The sequence below is a fragment of the Plectropomus leopardus genome, chromosome 7 (genome assembly GCF_008729295.1).
Source record: "Plectropomus leopardus isolate mb chromosome 7, YSFRI_Pleo_2.0, whole genome shotgun sequence".
In the NCBI taxonomy this organism is placed as follows: domain Eukaryota; kingdom Metazoa; phylum Chordata; class Actinopteri; order Perciformes; family Serranidae; genus Plectropomus; species Plectropomus leopardus.
The window spans coordinates 12,845,104-12,862,013 of NC_056469.1; the positions used below are offsets into that span (position 1 = coordinate 12,845,104).

Consider the following 16,910-nt stretch of genomic DNA (forward strand, 5'->3'; position numbering starts at 1 on the left):
GGGAGATGTCATATTGCCAAACAGCATGCTTTTTTAATTAAACGTGTAGAAGTATAGTAGTTTTCATATTTAACCCTATTATATAGGCCCTGATAGCTGAGTTCTTGCGGAAACGTGACTTTAATATTCCCATGAGGTCACTGAGTTCTGGTTTTGCATTATTTAGTTTCCTGGCAGTTATGGTCTGGGTATATGATTGCAAGTCGTTCACAAGGGCAATATTTCTTTTGCAAGTGTGACTAATCGTGTTTAGCGGATAATAGGGTGAAAATGACGACGAAGGAAAAGGATTATTTAATTCTCTCTTCATCTTGTAGTGACGAAGAGGATGCTACAGTATGAGGTCATTTGCCCCACAAATCTAACCCAGTTCTCCCTGACAGCTGCAGCTCAGTTACTTTAACCAGGGACAGTGCACTGCTGCCATCTAGGGGTTGCCTTCTCAAATTGCTCTGGGTAGGTGAGGATTACAATGAAGTCAGTTTTAAAGGTTTGGTGTGTGGGATGCAGGGGCATATTGGTAGAAATAATATATAATATTCATGACCAGATTTTTGTGTTTTCATTAGAGTAACCTATGTGTCCTAGGGATCCGTCATTTCCACGCTTCTCATTCCTTGTCTGTGTATGCAGACAAGCAATGCATTCTGGTAGAGCTGTGTTGAGTTTTAAAAGATAGAGTGTCTGCTCCGCATTTTCAGAAAGTTAAATCTAGGCTACTTCATGCAAATCAGGGGCAATGGTGCCTCTGGAAACTTCTGAGAAACTTTTAGGCTAAACTAACCCTTGGAGACCTAAGATGAAGACTGGTCCTGCCGCAGCATGGCTTAGTTCTGAGGTACTAAAATATTTTCAGAAACACAATGCGGTAAACTATTTTTGAAATAATAGAGGAAGTTGTCAAACAAGCCACCATGTTGTCTGGTTTGAAATCTGAGAGCAGACAGCTCACATGGCTAGTGGCATGCCCATTAAGCGAACCCTATAAAAAGGTATCAATATGTATCAATCAAGAGTTGGTCCTGTCCCACTGAGGCCGCCATATTGTTCCATAGTAGCCCAGAAGGGACATGTCAAACAGTGGCTACAGGTAGGGCCATACACGTTTACGTGTTTTCACGTCGGCCATTGTAGTTTTGGCCAGTGCAGAACACATCTATAAAGCAGCGTCTCTCTATCCACAGGAAATTAAGGAGCTTCAAGTCCAGCAAACACACCCTGTCAATGATCTATAGGACTTCTCTGAGAGTATTGGACAGCCATTGCAAATTAGCTTAGGCTATAAATGCTGTGGTATGTGGCATCAGTTTTATGCTACATAATTTTCCTTATACAAATAAACAAGAGATACTTACCTTTAACATCGTCTCCAGGTATGGGAATCTCTCAGTCAGTCAGACACAGGAACAAGCTGACCCAGGCGGTGAATGAGGCCAGTCAGATCCCTGAGAATAAACAATTGCCACTTCAGAGCCTTGATAATAATCAAAAAGGCAACCCAGGTCTATAATGACCCCACCCACTCTCTTCATTCATCATTCAAGCTATTGCCATTTGGCAGGAGACTCGAGGTCCCCCTAGCCAGAAAAAATGGGTACAAGAAGTCATTTGTGCCCTCTGCTGTGACCATCCTAAACAGAAACATAGGCTTAATAAAATAACCTGCCCCACGTCCATGAACCCTGCTGCTGTTAAACACTCAATTATGTAATTTATGTATTTTAACTGTCCTTTACTATCTGTTTTTATACTGTGCTGTCAGAGTGCTAAAGGCAAATTTCCATTTCATGTAATGTAGTATAAAAAGTTTTCCTATCAACATGCTTGGTGCATGAGAAAAAAAATCAAGTCAACTTTATGGCAGCTTTCATACAATCATGCACACCAAAGTGCTCAAAAAACCTTAATAATAAAGCCAACATGAAGATAGACTAAATAAACCAGTAGAAAGGTGTCTTTCATCATGTTGATAATTAGATTGACCTCCTGTCTTACAAACAAACAGCTTAGGCCTGTGACATGGTCAGTCTAACTGGTGCAGCTGAGCAATCTGCAGGCACACCTGGAGCCATATACTTGCCAACCCTGGTGTGACTCTGGTTTTTCACTGCCCTTTCCAGGTGTCCTCCTGACGTCACATTTTTACCATATTTCTCGCGATTTAGAGTCCTTCAGCCATGCCTGTAATATCAATGGGGAACCTATATATATATATATATATGTGTGTGTGTGTGTGTGTGTGTGTATATATAGTTATATTTATTCCGCAAGTATGTCCTCTCCACCTGACAGGACATCCTACTCAACATTTAATTACATTTATACAGGAAGTGGTCTATTGTGACAGATAGTTGTACCTGACAGAATGACCTACTCCACATTTAATTAGGCTACAGTTATACAGGTAGGTCCGTGTATCTTTTGGTCATTGGATTTCCGTTCAAAAACGGGTGTTAAACATAAAAAAAAATAAAATTCAGAAATTAAAATTGAAATACAAGGCGTTTTTCTTTTTCATAGTCAAAAGGGATAAGCGAACTTTAAAAACTGTCTTGATTTTCATTTTCTATTCAGTATATCAAAAAACAAAATCACTTCAAAGCAGAAACGAAAAAAGGCATTTCTTTTTTTTCTGTGACCGGATGTGGTCATAGTCATGAGCGAGCCCGGGATAAAACGAGGGTGAACCGGCTTCCCTACAATACATCCATGGGGTGAACACCGGAGCGGGATCCGTGTATCTTTTGGTCATAGAAAACTGTACCTGACAAAATGAGCTACTCCAATTGACAAAATGGCCTCCGCCCCATTTAGCTATTTCAAAGCTAACACGATAAAGCTAGTCAAAGCTAGCTTTATTACCATGCTAGCGTTGACTAGGCTAGCTTTTGTAATTAACCTACGACAACTTATAAAATCCTCAGTGTTTTGCTAACCATGGCTTATGGCCACTTAAAAAATGAAGACCGAGCAATAGGCTTTAACAGAGTACAAAAGTACAAAAGTGGCATAGAGTTTCCCGCCTTCTAATGGTTCTACAAAAAAGTAGGTTAACTTTAAATGACTTGCCTTCAACTCTGTTTTCCTGCTCCAAGAACTGCCACCGGACTTTGTGGTTTTCTGTCTTGCTGTCCAGCTACTTTTCGTACAGCTCTTGTATTATCTTTGTATTTCTGGTGTTTAAAAAATAGCTAATGTATAAAGTCTCCACTCTCTGTCGGGACCAGCCCACCACCCCGTTTGCCATTTTTTTTTTTTTTTTTTACAAAAGCCTCGTTACCTTGGAAACCAATGACAACATACAGGAGCCCCGCTGGCTCTAAACAGGGAAGCAAATCTCAGAAAATAGCACCCCGAACGTACAACGCAGCCCAGTTGACGAGGATGAAGCTGGAGATTTGAAGTCTGGTTACACAGAGAAGGCATTTCTGTGAAGGGACGTTGGAGCCATGTCCTTCAGCTCTCGACTCGCCAAAGTCAGCTACAGGAACAGACCCACCCAACCCTCTGTCCAAGTGGAGTCACTCAAGGAGATGCAGGTAATCTGAATTTCATAAATGAGCGTGAGACTTTTAAAATGCCTATCTATGAGAAAAATCCTCGCAGTGTCCCCCACATCCAGAGGGAATTCAGACTCCAGATGTTAGGCCAAAGAGTCATTATAACACACTATGTGTCCGTGTAACCTCTTTGAGTGTGGCAGCCTAGCCTGCTTTGTCACTCTAATATCATTGGGTCAGGACTGTTTTGTAAATTTAGTCATGCATTGTTGCCCATCTCAGTTAAATCATTTGGACCATGGAGCGACATCACTTTTTTTGGTGCTGCTTTCAGATGCTTTTCACAAGTATTAGTAGTAACTTTGTTTAAACCCTGAGCAAATTCTTGCGATTTCTTTCAGAAACATAGGTGAAAAGGCAGGGAGCAAAAACTATTACACAAATTGCAAGAAATTTGTAGATTTAGAATTGTATTTACTTTTTTAAATCCCGGGAAAAATGTTTAGGCGGAAAACAAGAAAAAAGCTAGGGAAAAACTATATTTATAATTATGATGATTACATATTTAAAATACTATTATAATATAATTTTTTAAGCATTTTTTCCCAAGTAATTTCCTTTTATTCTGATACATTTCTACTGCCTTTAACTCACGTCTTGCAGATTTTTGGACAGTTTCTTCTTTCATAGCTCATTGCCTACTTCCCATGTTTTAGAAAGAAATTAAGCCAACTTGCTCAGGTTTCAAGGGGTTAAAACAGTTTTGTGTTCATTCAGCGGGCACATTTGCAGTCATATATGCAAATTATGTTACCATTGATTAGCATTTTGTTGAATTGTAATGTTTTGAAAAGAAGGTCCTGCACACTGCTGTTGCTTAGCATCACAAACATTGATTATACTAAGTCAAACTGTGATGTAAAATGCCACATATGTCTCTCTTACCATTCAGAATTTTACGTTTTAATCCTTATAACACACAGAAAACACAAATCTGGGAATGCTAGAATAAGTTCAGACATATTAAAAAAAAAAAAAAAACAGGTCAGTTTTCTTCTAAAGTAATCAAAATGGCACTCCTTAATAATAACAGATTTTATTTATAATGCACTTAACATTTGAAACTAAGTGCTACATAAATTAAAGCATTAGCATAAAAACAGATTAAAAAACAACCAAAGTCATAAATGAGAACATAAAAGCAAGTGGAGCAAACAGCAAGAAGTCACTTAAAAGTTAAATGTTCTGCTAAAAAGGAATGTTTTGAGTCCTTTTTTTAAAACTTTCAACAGTCTGTGGTGCCCTCAGATGGTCAGGGAGGGTTTTCCACAGACGAGGGGGGGCAGAACAGAAGGCACAGTCCCCCATGGTGTGTGTCTTAGTTCTGCTGGGATGGAGACTTCAATCACATTCATTTAAAGATTGGCCTTGAAAGTTATGTAGCACAGCTGGACGTGGATGAGTAGGGAGAGTGAAACCTTACATCATGTTTTCCTTCTCTCCTTTGTGAAAAACAAGAGAATGATGAAATTAATCTGCACTTCATTTTCAACTCAAGCGCCCCCCAAGCCCTGATAATTGCTCTAAGAACCACAATACCATTACACTCACTTGCCTTGCAGCTGTAGTCAAAAATAGCCGTAGCAAAACCTGCTGTACTAATGTGTTGGTTGTGTTACAAGCCTTAGTCCACTAGATGGTGGTGTATAGTTGCTCTAATTTTAGATGAGCCCCTAAATGCTGGATGATATCTGACAAAATGTGTTTCACATCTAGTGTTACTTGTTAGTAATAGTCATTGTAATCACTAAGACTGTGTATCTGCTGTGGCAGGCACGTGTTTACTTCACCATATCACCTCAGATTCACCAGTTCAACTGTCATAAAGGTCAAGATGAAACAGGCATGATTGACGTATGTTAAGTATTGTAAGTTATGTGATGTAATGCCTTTTTACAGCTGACAGCTGACAACATTTTTGCATTATAGTCTTTCACACAGGTTATAAAAGAAAGATCCCATGGTTAAATAGCATTGATTCATTATAACTCTTGAACCAAAACTACCTCAAAGATAAATATTTCACTGTGTGGGCTATTGTTATATACAGCAACTCTGCAGTAATGAGCAGTCAGTAGTACTTCGGTTAATAGAAAGTTCTTTCTTGAATTTGATTCGGTCTCATTTAATGCAACGCTGACCAAAACGAGAGAGAAAATATGAATCCACATGTAAATGTCTTCATAAAAGAAAACACAGCCCTCTGTTTTTGCATAATTCGAAAAGGAAAGGACATAATGTCATCCCATATTTCTTTGCAGCAGCAAAATTTAAAGCCATTCACAAAAACAAAAAGATAAAAAAAAGATATGCCTATGTTGCAACATTTTAACAGTCATTTTCTTGCAATCATGCTAATTAGGATTCATGTAGAAGGGTGCGTGTGAGCAACCGTTCTCAATGTGACACGCCACTTTTAAGACTTTTGCCCTATATTTCTTTTTTTAATTTTTAATTTCAGCCCTTGAAAAAGAAGTATTTTTTTATATCTTGTCGACATTTACATAACTTGCATGAAACAAAATTGTGACAATGCATGGGCTGAAATACCTAAGATGCGATTTTAGTTGTCCATCTTTAGTACATTATTACCCATGTCAATAACATGCTAATCATAGCCTGGTGTAAGTGCAGCTGGATTGTCTTAGCACAGTGTTTCATATGTCCTTATAAATGATCTTCCACACCTTTCCTTGACCTCAGGACATTTCATAGAGGATGAGGGAAGGTGTTTTGGAGAAGACACAGGATGCTATTTCTTTTTTTAACAATTCGACCACAGCCTTGGTGTGAACAGCCTTCCACATGGGATGGACCCAGAATATCATGTACTGTGTGGATATTAGACAGTGTCTACAGTCTATGTTCGCATTCAATATGTACATTTTGTTTTACTTAAGTAATCGACCTTAGATAAAGTAAAATAAATTCAGTCAATAACAGCAATATAAAACAGCAATCATTTATTTGGTTTTAATTTGTAATTTGCACCCAGGACTGTTTAGAACCAAATAGAAAAAAAAACCCATCAAAGGCTAAAAAATGCAGTTCAAAAAGCACAGTTCTCAGAGTTGTTTTGGCATATTGTGCCACAACCTGGTGTCATTTTAACGCCGATTCGTTTAAGCTCTACATGTATGCCAGTTGCTGAGCTTCCTCTGGGAGAACAGTGGACCTTTTCTCAGTCTTGCTCCCTCTCTATGTCTTTCTCTCTCAAATCTCAGACCACCCCCTCATTTATAATTTACAGTCACTCTCCTGTTTCATGGCAGCTCCAAACCAGACAGTTCAACTTAGAAAATCAGTCATGGCATAGTGAAAAATTGATGACCCAGCTGCTTTTAAATGCAAAGCTTCGCAATCATTTCTTCAATATCAAACCGTCAGTAAGATCCTTGTGGAGAGAGTTGTGCTTTTCATCTGCTGAACGCCACAGTAACAGCTAATGGAATTTATTATTAATTGGCAGGAGGGGTGTGTGTGTGTGTGTGTGTGTGTGTGTGTGTGCGCGTGTGTGTGTGCGTGCATGTGTGCGTGCGTACGTGTGTGTACGTGTTGACTGGTTGAATGATTAGGGTCTCTCCACTAGAGCTGCAGCTAATCATTGTATTAATTATACTCTAATACGTCAATTATTCTTTTCCTGCCCATTCATTTAATCTATAAAATGTCAACAAAGAAAGCCCAAGGTGGCATTTTCAAATTGCCAAATATTACTCAGTCTCCGTAATGGACAATGGAGACAAGAAGCAAACTCTCACATGTAAGAAGCTGGAACACACAAACATTTTTTTTTTTTACTTCTGCATGATAAAAAACTTCAAAACAACTTATAAATTGTCAGAACACTTATTGTTGAATAATGCTGAACTTCTTTTGAGTGTGTTGTATTTCTGTATATCTATAGGCAAAAAATTAAGAAACCAGACAGCCTAATAGACCATCAGTGCAATTATAACATGTAACATAAGACTTGGAGCATGAGCAGAACTCCCTGTGCACAGCCGGTGTGATCGTCAGGTACTGGTTGGTAGCAGGAACATTTAAAGTCACAGTACAGTTCTTCAGTGCATGGTGATCAATTTTTTTTTCACTTTAAATATGTGGCTCATGTAAGGGAAAAATCACCATGTCAAATGTCACCATTATATTCTTGCTCTCTGTAGCTGTTAATACAGTCACTACAGTCAGTGAGCATACAATGGCAGTGAATACAATATCCAAAGAGGTGTTTGTGTTTTTGTCAGTTTGTTTAACCCGTTGATCTTGAGGAGGTTGTTGTAAGATTTTTTGTTTTATTTGTACTACGAGACACTATATGTTTTATCTGTGAGTTTGCTTGTGCACATTGTGGTGTGTATGTGCGTGTCTGAAAATGTTACCTGCCCACGCCGTATTCCTGTATATCAACAACCTTTCCACTCCCCCACCCCCTCTCACCCCCATCCCTGTCTCTATCCCATTGTTGTAGTAGACGTGTAAGGTGAGAGCAGGGCCTTGATAATTACCTTGCAGACAGATGGTCATCCAACACCGCATTATCTAGTTAGCAGTCCCCTTTTAGGAGCAACACTCTCATAATTTCGGGGCAGTAACCTTTCTCACATGGCAAATAAGAAGGCTAATTGCTCACATACTGTGGCAAAGCCACTTGTTCTCTGTCTTGTCTTCTTTGTTGGAAGCTATAATTCTCAATGTCATGAAAAGCAAAGGCAATTAAGAAGGTGGAATGACCTGAAAAGAAGTGTCAGACTGCCACGATGCTGCATTTTAAACCAGACTATCAAAACAAGGTAAGGTGACCCAAGACTTCTGAAGTTACAGACAACTTGGCTTCTGGGCTATCTGCTTTGGCCAAATGTAATTCATCATTAATGTGTCAGGATTCAGTAAACAGCTGATGTATTTGTATCAAAATGTGGCAGGTAGAAATGTTCGAGAGGGTTTAAGTAAAGGAAAAGCTAAGAAGAAAAACAGGGTTTATTTATGTATGAAAGCCTATGTGAAAAAGTGTTAGTATGCTGCAGGTTACACAGCACCACAAGGAGCAATAGCGACTGATTTTATCTGACAACAGCCTCAGTCTGGTATATTTATCGGAGAAAGATACGGCAACCAGTAAAGGAGTTCCACTTTTTCCTGAACGCAATAGACCAAAGAGAAGTTATTTGAAACAGCCTTTATATATTTATATAGATCACTGAAGTGCAAGTTCTTCGATGAAAATAACATCAGAGCTGTTTTCTGTATTTTGTAGTTACTGCAGCTCTGAAAATACACCACCACCTCCATGAATTATACATTTGACAAACATTTGCAGTCTTTTTTGAATTAAGATGCAAGTCTTGTTTTTGCTGGGTTACATTTGTATTTTAACTTCTCTGTTACCATCCAAAGGGAGTTCTTTTGCAAGTACAGATTACAGAATTTGTGTGCTAAGTAGTGTCAAAGTGACAAAGTGAGGAAATCTTTTTTTTTTTTTTTTGTCACGCTTTCTGCCATTTTGGGGGTTTCGCTCTTGCTGCATTTTATATCGGAAAATACAGAAGAGAGTGAAAAACTGAGTTGGCTGTTAATGCAGATCTAAATGTTTTAATAATTTACTGTAAACAGTATTAAAATATCATAAAGTAAGAACCACATTTTTCATTTATTTACAAAGAATTTACAAAAGACTGAGGTCATGAGTTTGTCATGAAAGAACTGAGTGGGACTTTTGTATGTTCTGAAGCTATTGTTCAACAAGGAAAACTATGAAGGCCAAGATGTTTTGAACAAACTGCATATCCAAAACACTTTGCAGATTTGAAAAAAGCACAAAGGCATTAACAGAAAACACAAATGCAAAACCACAACACAAATGCAGAGGCCATAACAAAAAAACAACTGGTTAATGTCCGCCAAGCAACATTTACCAAAAGTGTTGAGTGACTTACCATAAATCAGCCCTAATATTGCCGTCTCCATAGCTAAATGACATTATTCTAAAGTTACTGCATAGCTATATATATGTAAAATATATATATATATATATTATATCTAATATTATTATTATTTTTGGCTATTATGCATAGGTATTATATGATCCTGTTGGAGCAGTAATACCTCAGGTGTTGTGCGTGTGTTTATATATGTGCATTCCTGCATGTTGGTTTGTGGATTTGCAGAAAGTGTTTGCATACAGAGCTGGCAGTTTCCTTTCTTCATGTGTGTCTGTTTGTCTTTACCTGTGTGAAAATTGTGTCATAATTCACAATGTTTCACAGTCAAGCATATCATCTACCAGTGCATATAGCTCACAAACTGCCTGTTTGTTTGAACAGTTCAAAAGGGGATCATATTTATCCTGACCACAGCTGGCTGTGAAGACTCATACATTACTGAGGAATGGCTATTAAACCTAAAGCCGGCATAGCTTCAGCTCAGCTGGCTGACTGGTCACCACTGTCAACTTGATAGGGCTTCTCACTTTGAGGGTGAGAGTACACAGCTCCCCTGTGTAGATGTAGATGAGAAAGTGATAGCAGGATATAGAGAAGGTATAGAAGGGCTTTGAGTCGGAGAGGCGAAGAGCTGTCATGTCGCAGGTGTTCAGAAAGCAGCTTTGGAAACAAACTGTTTCTAAGCTCATTCAGGTAAGGGAGAAAAAAAGGTAACACTGTTGTTGTTTTTGTTGTGGTGTCATTTGAGGATTCTCTCCAATTTTTGTTTATCCATCCACAGAATTCTTGTGTATTTCTACCAAACACTGGCATCTTTCATTTACCACAGTTAAAAGGACAAAACTAGCTGCAAAACTTAATCCGCAATTACTGTGTTGATTTTGCCAATATGTGTTATTTCTATTCCCCAGAAAGAAGATTTGGATTAAAATGGACTAAATCGTTTCCCATATTTACTTGATGTTCGTCAGGGTGCTGAAAACATTTTTCACTTTTTAAAAAGATAAATTATCTGACTGTATTCCTGCCAAACTGTTCTGCACATTTTTTTGTAGCTGTTTTCTCAATAATTCCAGAAAGCCACAGTTTGTTTATTATAGGGATTTTCATTCTCGCTATAGCTTATCTCAGGATGGGGCTTTGTTTGCCTCTGAAAGCTATTAATGTTGTAGATGTCATTACATGGGTTTGTCAGGCTGGCGTCTGTGTTATGGGAATAACTAAATAAGATTTTGTATGTGCCTGTCTGTCATTGTTGGAGCCGGTTATTTTTGGCTAGTGTAGTTAGTGTGTTTGTGTATTGCATTCAGCAGTGACTTAAACTGCAGCACACTGCATTGTGTCTGTATTGTGAGTCTCTAGGCGGAAGACTGAGTTGACTGTTCACACAATTTGGAGTAAAGGCAGAGACAAGGTGTGAAACGGCCGGTCGCCCGGCAACTGATGGCTTGGCATGCTTTTTCTCTAGGTGACCTGTGGTGTGAGTGTTTGAGTGTATGTAATGTGTGTGTGTGTGTGTGTGTGTGTGTGTGTGTGTGTGTGTGTGTGTTTGTGTTTGTGTTTAGAGATTTTAACAGGGTTGGTGTTATCCATTTTTAGAGCTCTGTAGTGGTTTACTTAAACTTATTTGAAAGACGTAAATATTTTTCTTTAATTTTGAATGTTGTTTTTTTTTTTAATATCTGAAATGTAAAAAAAAAAATAAATAAAAAAGATACTTGATGGAAACATCATTTTTGTGTTTCAAAATTAAGAGTGGAAGCCAAAAACAAATTTTAAATCAGATCACAAGTCAAGAATTTAAGATTGTACACTGAGTGAGTGAGTTTTTCACTGCTGGAAAGATGGTCTTTTCTTTTCATAAATGAAGTCTGTCTATATAGTAAAAAGAAGCAAATACTTTTGAAGTATGTGATCAGATAGATCAGAGAACTCCTTTTGCTCAAGCGGTAAAACCTACAAATATCAGAAAGCGCAGCACCACACTGGACCAATAAACTCTCCTGTTGGTGGGTGATGTAATGCAAATTTGTCAAGTCTTTCTACACAAGGCAATATGGCGGCCAGGTGGCAACAAGCAATCTCGTATTACCGTTAAACAATGAGATTTTAAAAAATGTTAGGTGTTAGGTTAGGTTAAGTGCTGCTTATTTTTTACCATATGATTTCATTATTTTCAGCCTCCATTTTTAAAATAAAGGTAACAGTATGATACCAGCTCCTTGTTTACAAATTCTCCTATTACAGCCAAACATGCACTGAAATATAACAACTGGCAATACATTCACAGAATCTTGATTTATATTTGATCAGCACTGCCTAGTTTTACCATTTGATCAGAATTTGGTCCAAGGTTGAAAGAAAGAGAGGAGCAGGTCTATCTCCATTAATCTGCTTGCTTTTTGTGTCTATGGCGGGGTTATGAAAATCAAGGAAAACATTTTTATATTTTCTTTGATGAAAATGGAGAAGTACAATCTGTAGGTCAAGCAGTGTTTTCTCTGAGAGATGAGCAGGTGCTGGTATAATGGAGGGAAGTTTACCACAGTTCTTTCACACATTATTATGTTACAAAGATGGTTGAAAATCAGCAAAGTATCTCTTTGAGTATCAGTAGGAAGAAAACGCTTATGCGTGAAGTGACTGAACTGGGTGCCCCAAGAGCCAGCAATTTTGTTGGGCTTAGCAACCAGCCAGTTATCTATTGAAGTGACTTGCAGCCACTGTTCCTGAGAGAAGTTTGTTGGTGCTTGGCAACAACACCATGATCGTTGAGAACGTTAATAATGCTGCAGATTGTGTGGGCGATGCGAATAAACTACAGGTGGACACTATTTTTTTATTTGGTACGTTTTATCATACAAACTTGAATGTTAATTTGGCTGTTGTCTGATCTTTTTCAAAGCTGCTAACAGGCTAATGTGTTGCTGCTCTGCTCTCAAACAGCTTCTGAGGTTTTTGGCATGCTCCACCTCACTCTGGCTTCACATGACCAACTCCCCAGGCTGTAACTAACATGAATCAATACTATGACTCTAAACCACCCTGACTTGTGGTCGAATTATCCCTTCTCCCTTTATATCCAAGTCCATGCCTCTTGCTCTCCTTCCTTAACATGCTCTTACCTGTGAAAATATGTTCTATTCTCCGCTATCTTTCTTCCTCCCTATATTTTCTCTCCTTTTAATTTCTCACATCTTTATATTTACCCCACCCTTTTTTCCTCACTGTGCACAACTTCTGATCCTTTATTTCAATCTCTCACTCTGTCTTGTTTTCAGGATTCAGTCGGTTTCATCCTTTCCTCGGCTCTTTATATCAGTTGTACTTGTTTTTGACCATGTATCCAGCTTTTTCTTTCTCTGTTTCTTCATGTCTGTCATGCTTACCATCTTTTGCATATGACATATTCCCTCAATATGTTCCTTGTAAGGCTTTTTTTCAGGGTTTTATCTGATCTATGCCTCAAAATCTGTCTCATCTATTCTCTCCTATCTGACTCGATACTTGACTTGATACAATCCATGGGGACTCACCCAGGGTGATTGCATGTACTGTATGTCCTCTGCTGCAGTGAAATCTGCAGACATTAGTAATCAGATTTAAATATATATATATATATCCTTTTTTTGTGGCCTTTGCATTATTGGCTGCTGCCTTATGATTGCACATGTTTCTGGATGGTTCTGGTAATCCATGGTTTCTAGTTGTGGAATAAAAACAGCTGTCTGGTTGCTCCACCCAAAAACTGGCAGCGACTTCACTCTGAAGCCGCCTCTGCAGGGCGTGTAACAGTGACCCACAGCAGGACCAGGACAGTACCTCAGGGTTCTGATATCACACCAGTCCTAATTCACCAATAAGCACATGCCTACTCTCCTGCTCTTGCCCAAGTCGACTGCTCCGTCGGATCGGCACATAGATTTAGTGAAGTTTTGATAAATCAAAGGATAATACATTTCTTAATATTCCATTGAAAACTGATGTAGCATGGAGGTTGTCCAGTTTATTATCCAGTGTCTGTACCATGATAGCAAGATGCTTAGTGCACATACATCCTCATCCTTCCTCTATGTTTAGATCGAGGAAAACTTTGAACTTTGAACTCTGACCTGGCTAACTAGCAGCTAGCCAGAAGAAGTCGGTAGAAGGAGAATTGAGTTGATTTTGACATCCTGATGAGTGACTCTCCGACACACACCACCACTGTGCAAAGCCAACCACAAAAAGCACCAACAAGACTTAGACTGAGACATAAAGTCCTAAATTAAGCACAAATGTAGTGGAGCTGGCAGAGAGGGGTCTGCAAGTGTCCGCACCTACATCACAGCAAATCACTGTTCTGTAAAGAACATGGCAGTCTGGCAGTCTGTCTATTTTTTTTTTTTTAAATTTGATTTAATATAATTTTTTGTTTGTTTGCTGCTCCTCTATTTGTTGTTTTTACGTGTTGTAAGTTTGTCTTATTGAAAATTGTATGTATTTAAAAAAAAAAAGTTGAATCCAGTTGTTAATAATTGTCCAAACAGAGCTAGGTCTGAAGTGTTCTATTTTTAGCATGGCATGTCACAGTAAGATGCTTCCTGCTTTGTAGTAGATGAGGGCCTTTTAAAAGATAGTCTGACCATGGTGACGTCAATGCAAAAAGCATTTTAAGCCAGAAAGAAGTATTCCTGTCATTTCCTCTTTAAAATCTAGACAAAAGGATGGAAGAGTAAATGAGAGAATTAAATGCACCCTGCAGCTGGCACACCACGCAACGCCAGGTTTCATGTAATTTATTGGCTGACCTTGTTCCTGTGTTACCTAGCAACCCATTGTGGTTGACGTTACTACCTCACCATCCTGAAAACAAGCCATGGCCTGTTGTAAACTGGCTGTGTTTTTTGTTGTTCCATTCAAAGAAACCTGAAATGTGCAGACTGTGGAAGAGAGCCAAGGCGAGAAAAAGGACCACTTCTTAAAAGTAGAAGGATGAAAAGGGAGATGGTACATTTGGAAACCTTGAAGGAATACCGACATCTTTTCTGAGAATTTGCTGTCATCTGGTGTGGAGCTAAACACAAAGTTGAGATGGATACTGTGCATTGACAGTACACCAAGACTTTTTCATTTAAGTGTTTTTTTTGGTGGTCATTCATTCAAACTACACAAGTGTGGTTCTTTCAGTGGACTTTTTATTTAATTAATGTCTGAGGAAAAGGTTTAGGACCAAAGGAGACCTTCAGTCATCTATTATTACCAACATGATGACGTACCGAGTATGTGAAAAATTATTTTATGGTTTTGTGTGCTCTCTAACTGTATGACAGCTTAGCTTGTTATGTACTTATCTCACTGAAAAATTACAACACTGCAGAGCACTTTCTTTTTTTTTTTATCATAATTGATTATTATCATTTATCATAATTGAACTAGAGCCGGGCAGAATTTAGCTTTACTTTTGTCACTTTAGAATGAGGACTTTCTTTTAAAAGCATCTTATTCAGCACTCAATCAATACCAAAAGGATAAATGTTCTTTATCCAAAATAAAAGCAACTTGATATCTAATACTAATAATAATTAAAACTGCCTTTTTGTTTTTCTTCTTGTTGTTTAGCAAAAGTTGAAAGAAGAACGTGAAGCTAAGCGGGCTCAGTTAGATGGAAGACATGACTACATCCTCAGCATAGTGGCTTCATGCCTGGGACTGGAGAAAGCTGATGTTGAAGATGCCACTCTGGAAGGAAATCAGGTACCCTGCATTCATGTTACACTTTTCACACATTGTTTTTGTAGAAAACCACAGTCACCTTAAATGTCTAGTGTGTAGGATTTAGGAACATCTATTGGCAGAAATGGAAATATTCCCATATTCCCATTATATAATTATAATATCTCCAACTATGTTCACTTTAGTATATCCTAACCTGAAACTAAGAAATTTTGTTGTTTTTATGATGTCAGAATGAGCTGTATTCTACCATGTTGTTCTACAGTAGCCCAGAACTGACAAAGAAAATACTGGCTCTAGATAAATCCATTCACATTTTCATGCTTTCACATTGGCCACCATTGTCCTACACGCTTGGAACACAGGAGAAGTTTCAGATTTGCAACCTTATTGCTAGATGTGAGTACATCCTACACACCTGACCTTTAAAACTAAAAACAGTTAGTAGCGTTTTGAGACTTTATGAATCTATTTTTTTCTTTGATTTACTGCCACGTCTACTTTCTTGAGGTTATTTCAGTTTTTGGGGAATGAAGAATTGTATTTGAGTAATTTTTTTGAGGAAATAGGTTAAAAGTTTAGAGTTAAGTCATGGTTGTATAGTAAGCACTCAAACAGCTACATGTTGCTCAGTTTAGAGACTGCTGAAATTGATTGTGCTGAATGTTTTCTTTACATATTTCCCAGATTGACCGCATGGAGCAATTCTTTGTGGCTGACGGTCTCCCGCACCTCATGTTCTACTATCAGGACACAGAGCCAGTTGAAGCAGGTAACATGTGAAAATGCATATTCACTGTGTCAGAAATGAATGAATGTGTAATCCAAGTCTAATTGTTTGCAACTCATCAAGTGAGGTTCTGCCCATGTATAAATCAACCATATATGTCTGCAACAGCAATCGTGGCATGGCATTAATGTATTTGATTCAAACTCCTCAGACACAGGATCACAGTGAGAGATCAAGCTAATTGTGATGATACCTTGTGTTTGACTCTCTTTTAGCAGCAGCAACAGCAGCAGCTGCAGCCACTGCGCCTTCCCAGCTTGTTTCCCAGCAGCCTGGTCGAAGCAAGACGTCTAAAGTGTTTGTGACAGATGGGAGAGATGTGGCGCTGACTGGAATGTGTGTCTTCTTCACTCGAGCCAACACTTCTAAGGCAATCACCTCTGAGAACATCCACAGAGTGAGTCACTTTGTACCGTTTTGTAAATATAAGCATGAAGTCATGACTTTCAACATTTTTTTTACCGTCGGGCACATCCAAACAGACCGATTCCTTCAATGTAACAGAAGATGAAAGTTTCAAATAACAAAGGAACGTTTGATTCCTTTTCCTGTGGCAGTGATTTTTCTTTGAGTTTATTCATGTGATAAATGGTGTCCCTAAACTAAGACCGCCTCTTTTCATCTAGCGCTAGCGAGACAATAGGGTACAATAGCTCTCTGATACCACGGGCAGTTCTGGCTATTGATTCTTGCTGATCACCTGCTGTCAGCAGCAAAGCTAATCACCACTATTGATAAATGGCCATGTTTGCTACAAGATGCTCACAGCAAGAGCAGGAGCAAGGAAAACTTTGTTGTGAGTTTGTGTGTGAGAGAGAGAGCTTGTGTGTACAGGCCCACTATGTACTGTTTACTGTGTACCTGCCATACCAGAGAACAGCGCTAAAGTACAACAGTAGGCTG

General features: G+C 38.5%; 1 protein-coding gene across 1 annotated transcript in view; it reads left to right on the forward strand.

The window, feature by feature from the left end:
* The first annotated feature begins 3,449 nt into the window (after window positions 1-3,449).
* The window catches only part of dnah5 (dynein, axonemal, heavy chain 5), a 114,649-nt gene continuing 101,188 nt past the window's right edge, over window positions 3,450-16,910 (forward strand). Inside the window, exons 1-4 of the mRNA XM_042490006.1 lie at window positions 3,450-3,539; window positions 15,104-15,238; window positions 15,905-15,989; window positions 16,247-16,404. Of these exons, the coding sequence (XP_042345940.1) occupies window positions 3,450-3,539; window positions 15,104-15,238; window positions 15,905-15,989; window positions 16,247-16,404 (468 nt within the window). The remainder of the gene's footprint in view (window positions 3,540-15,103; window positions 15,239-15,904; window positions 15,990-16,246; window positions 16,405-16,910) is intronic.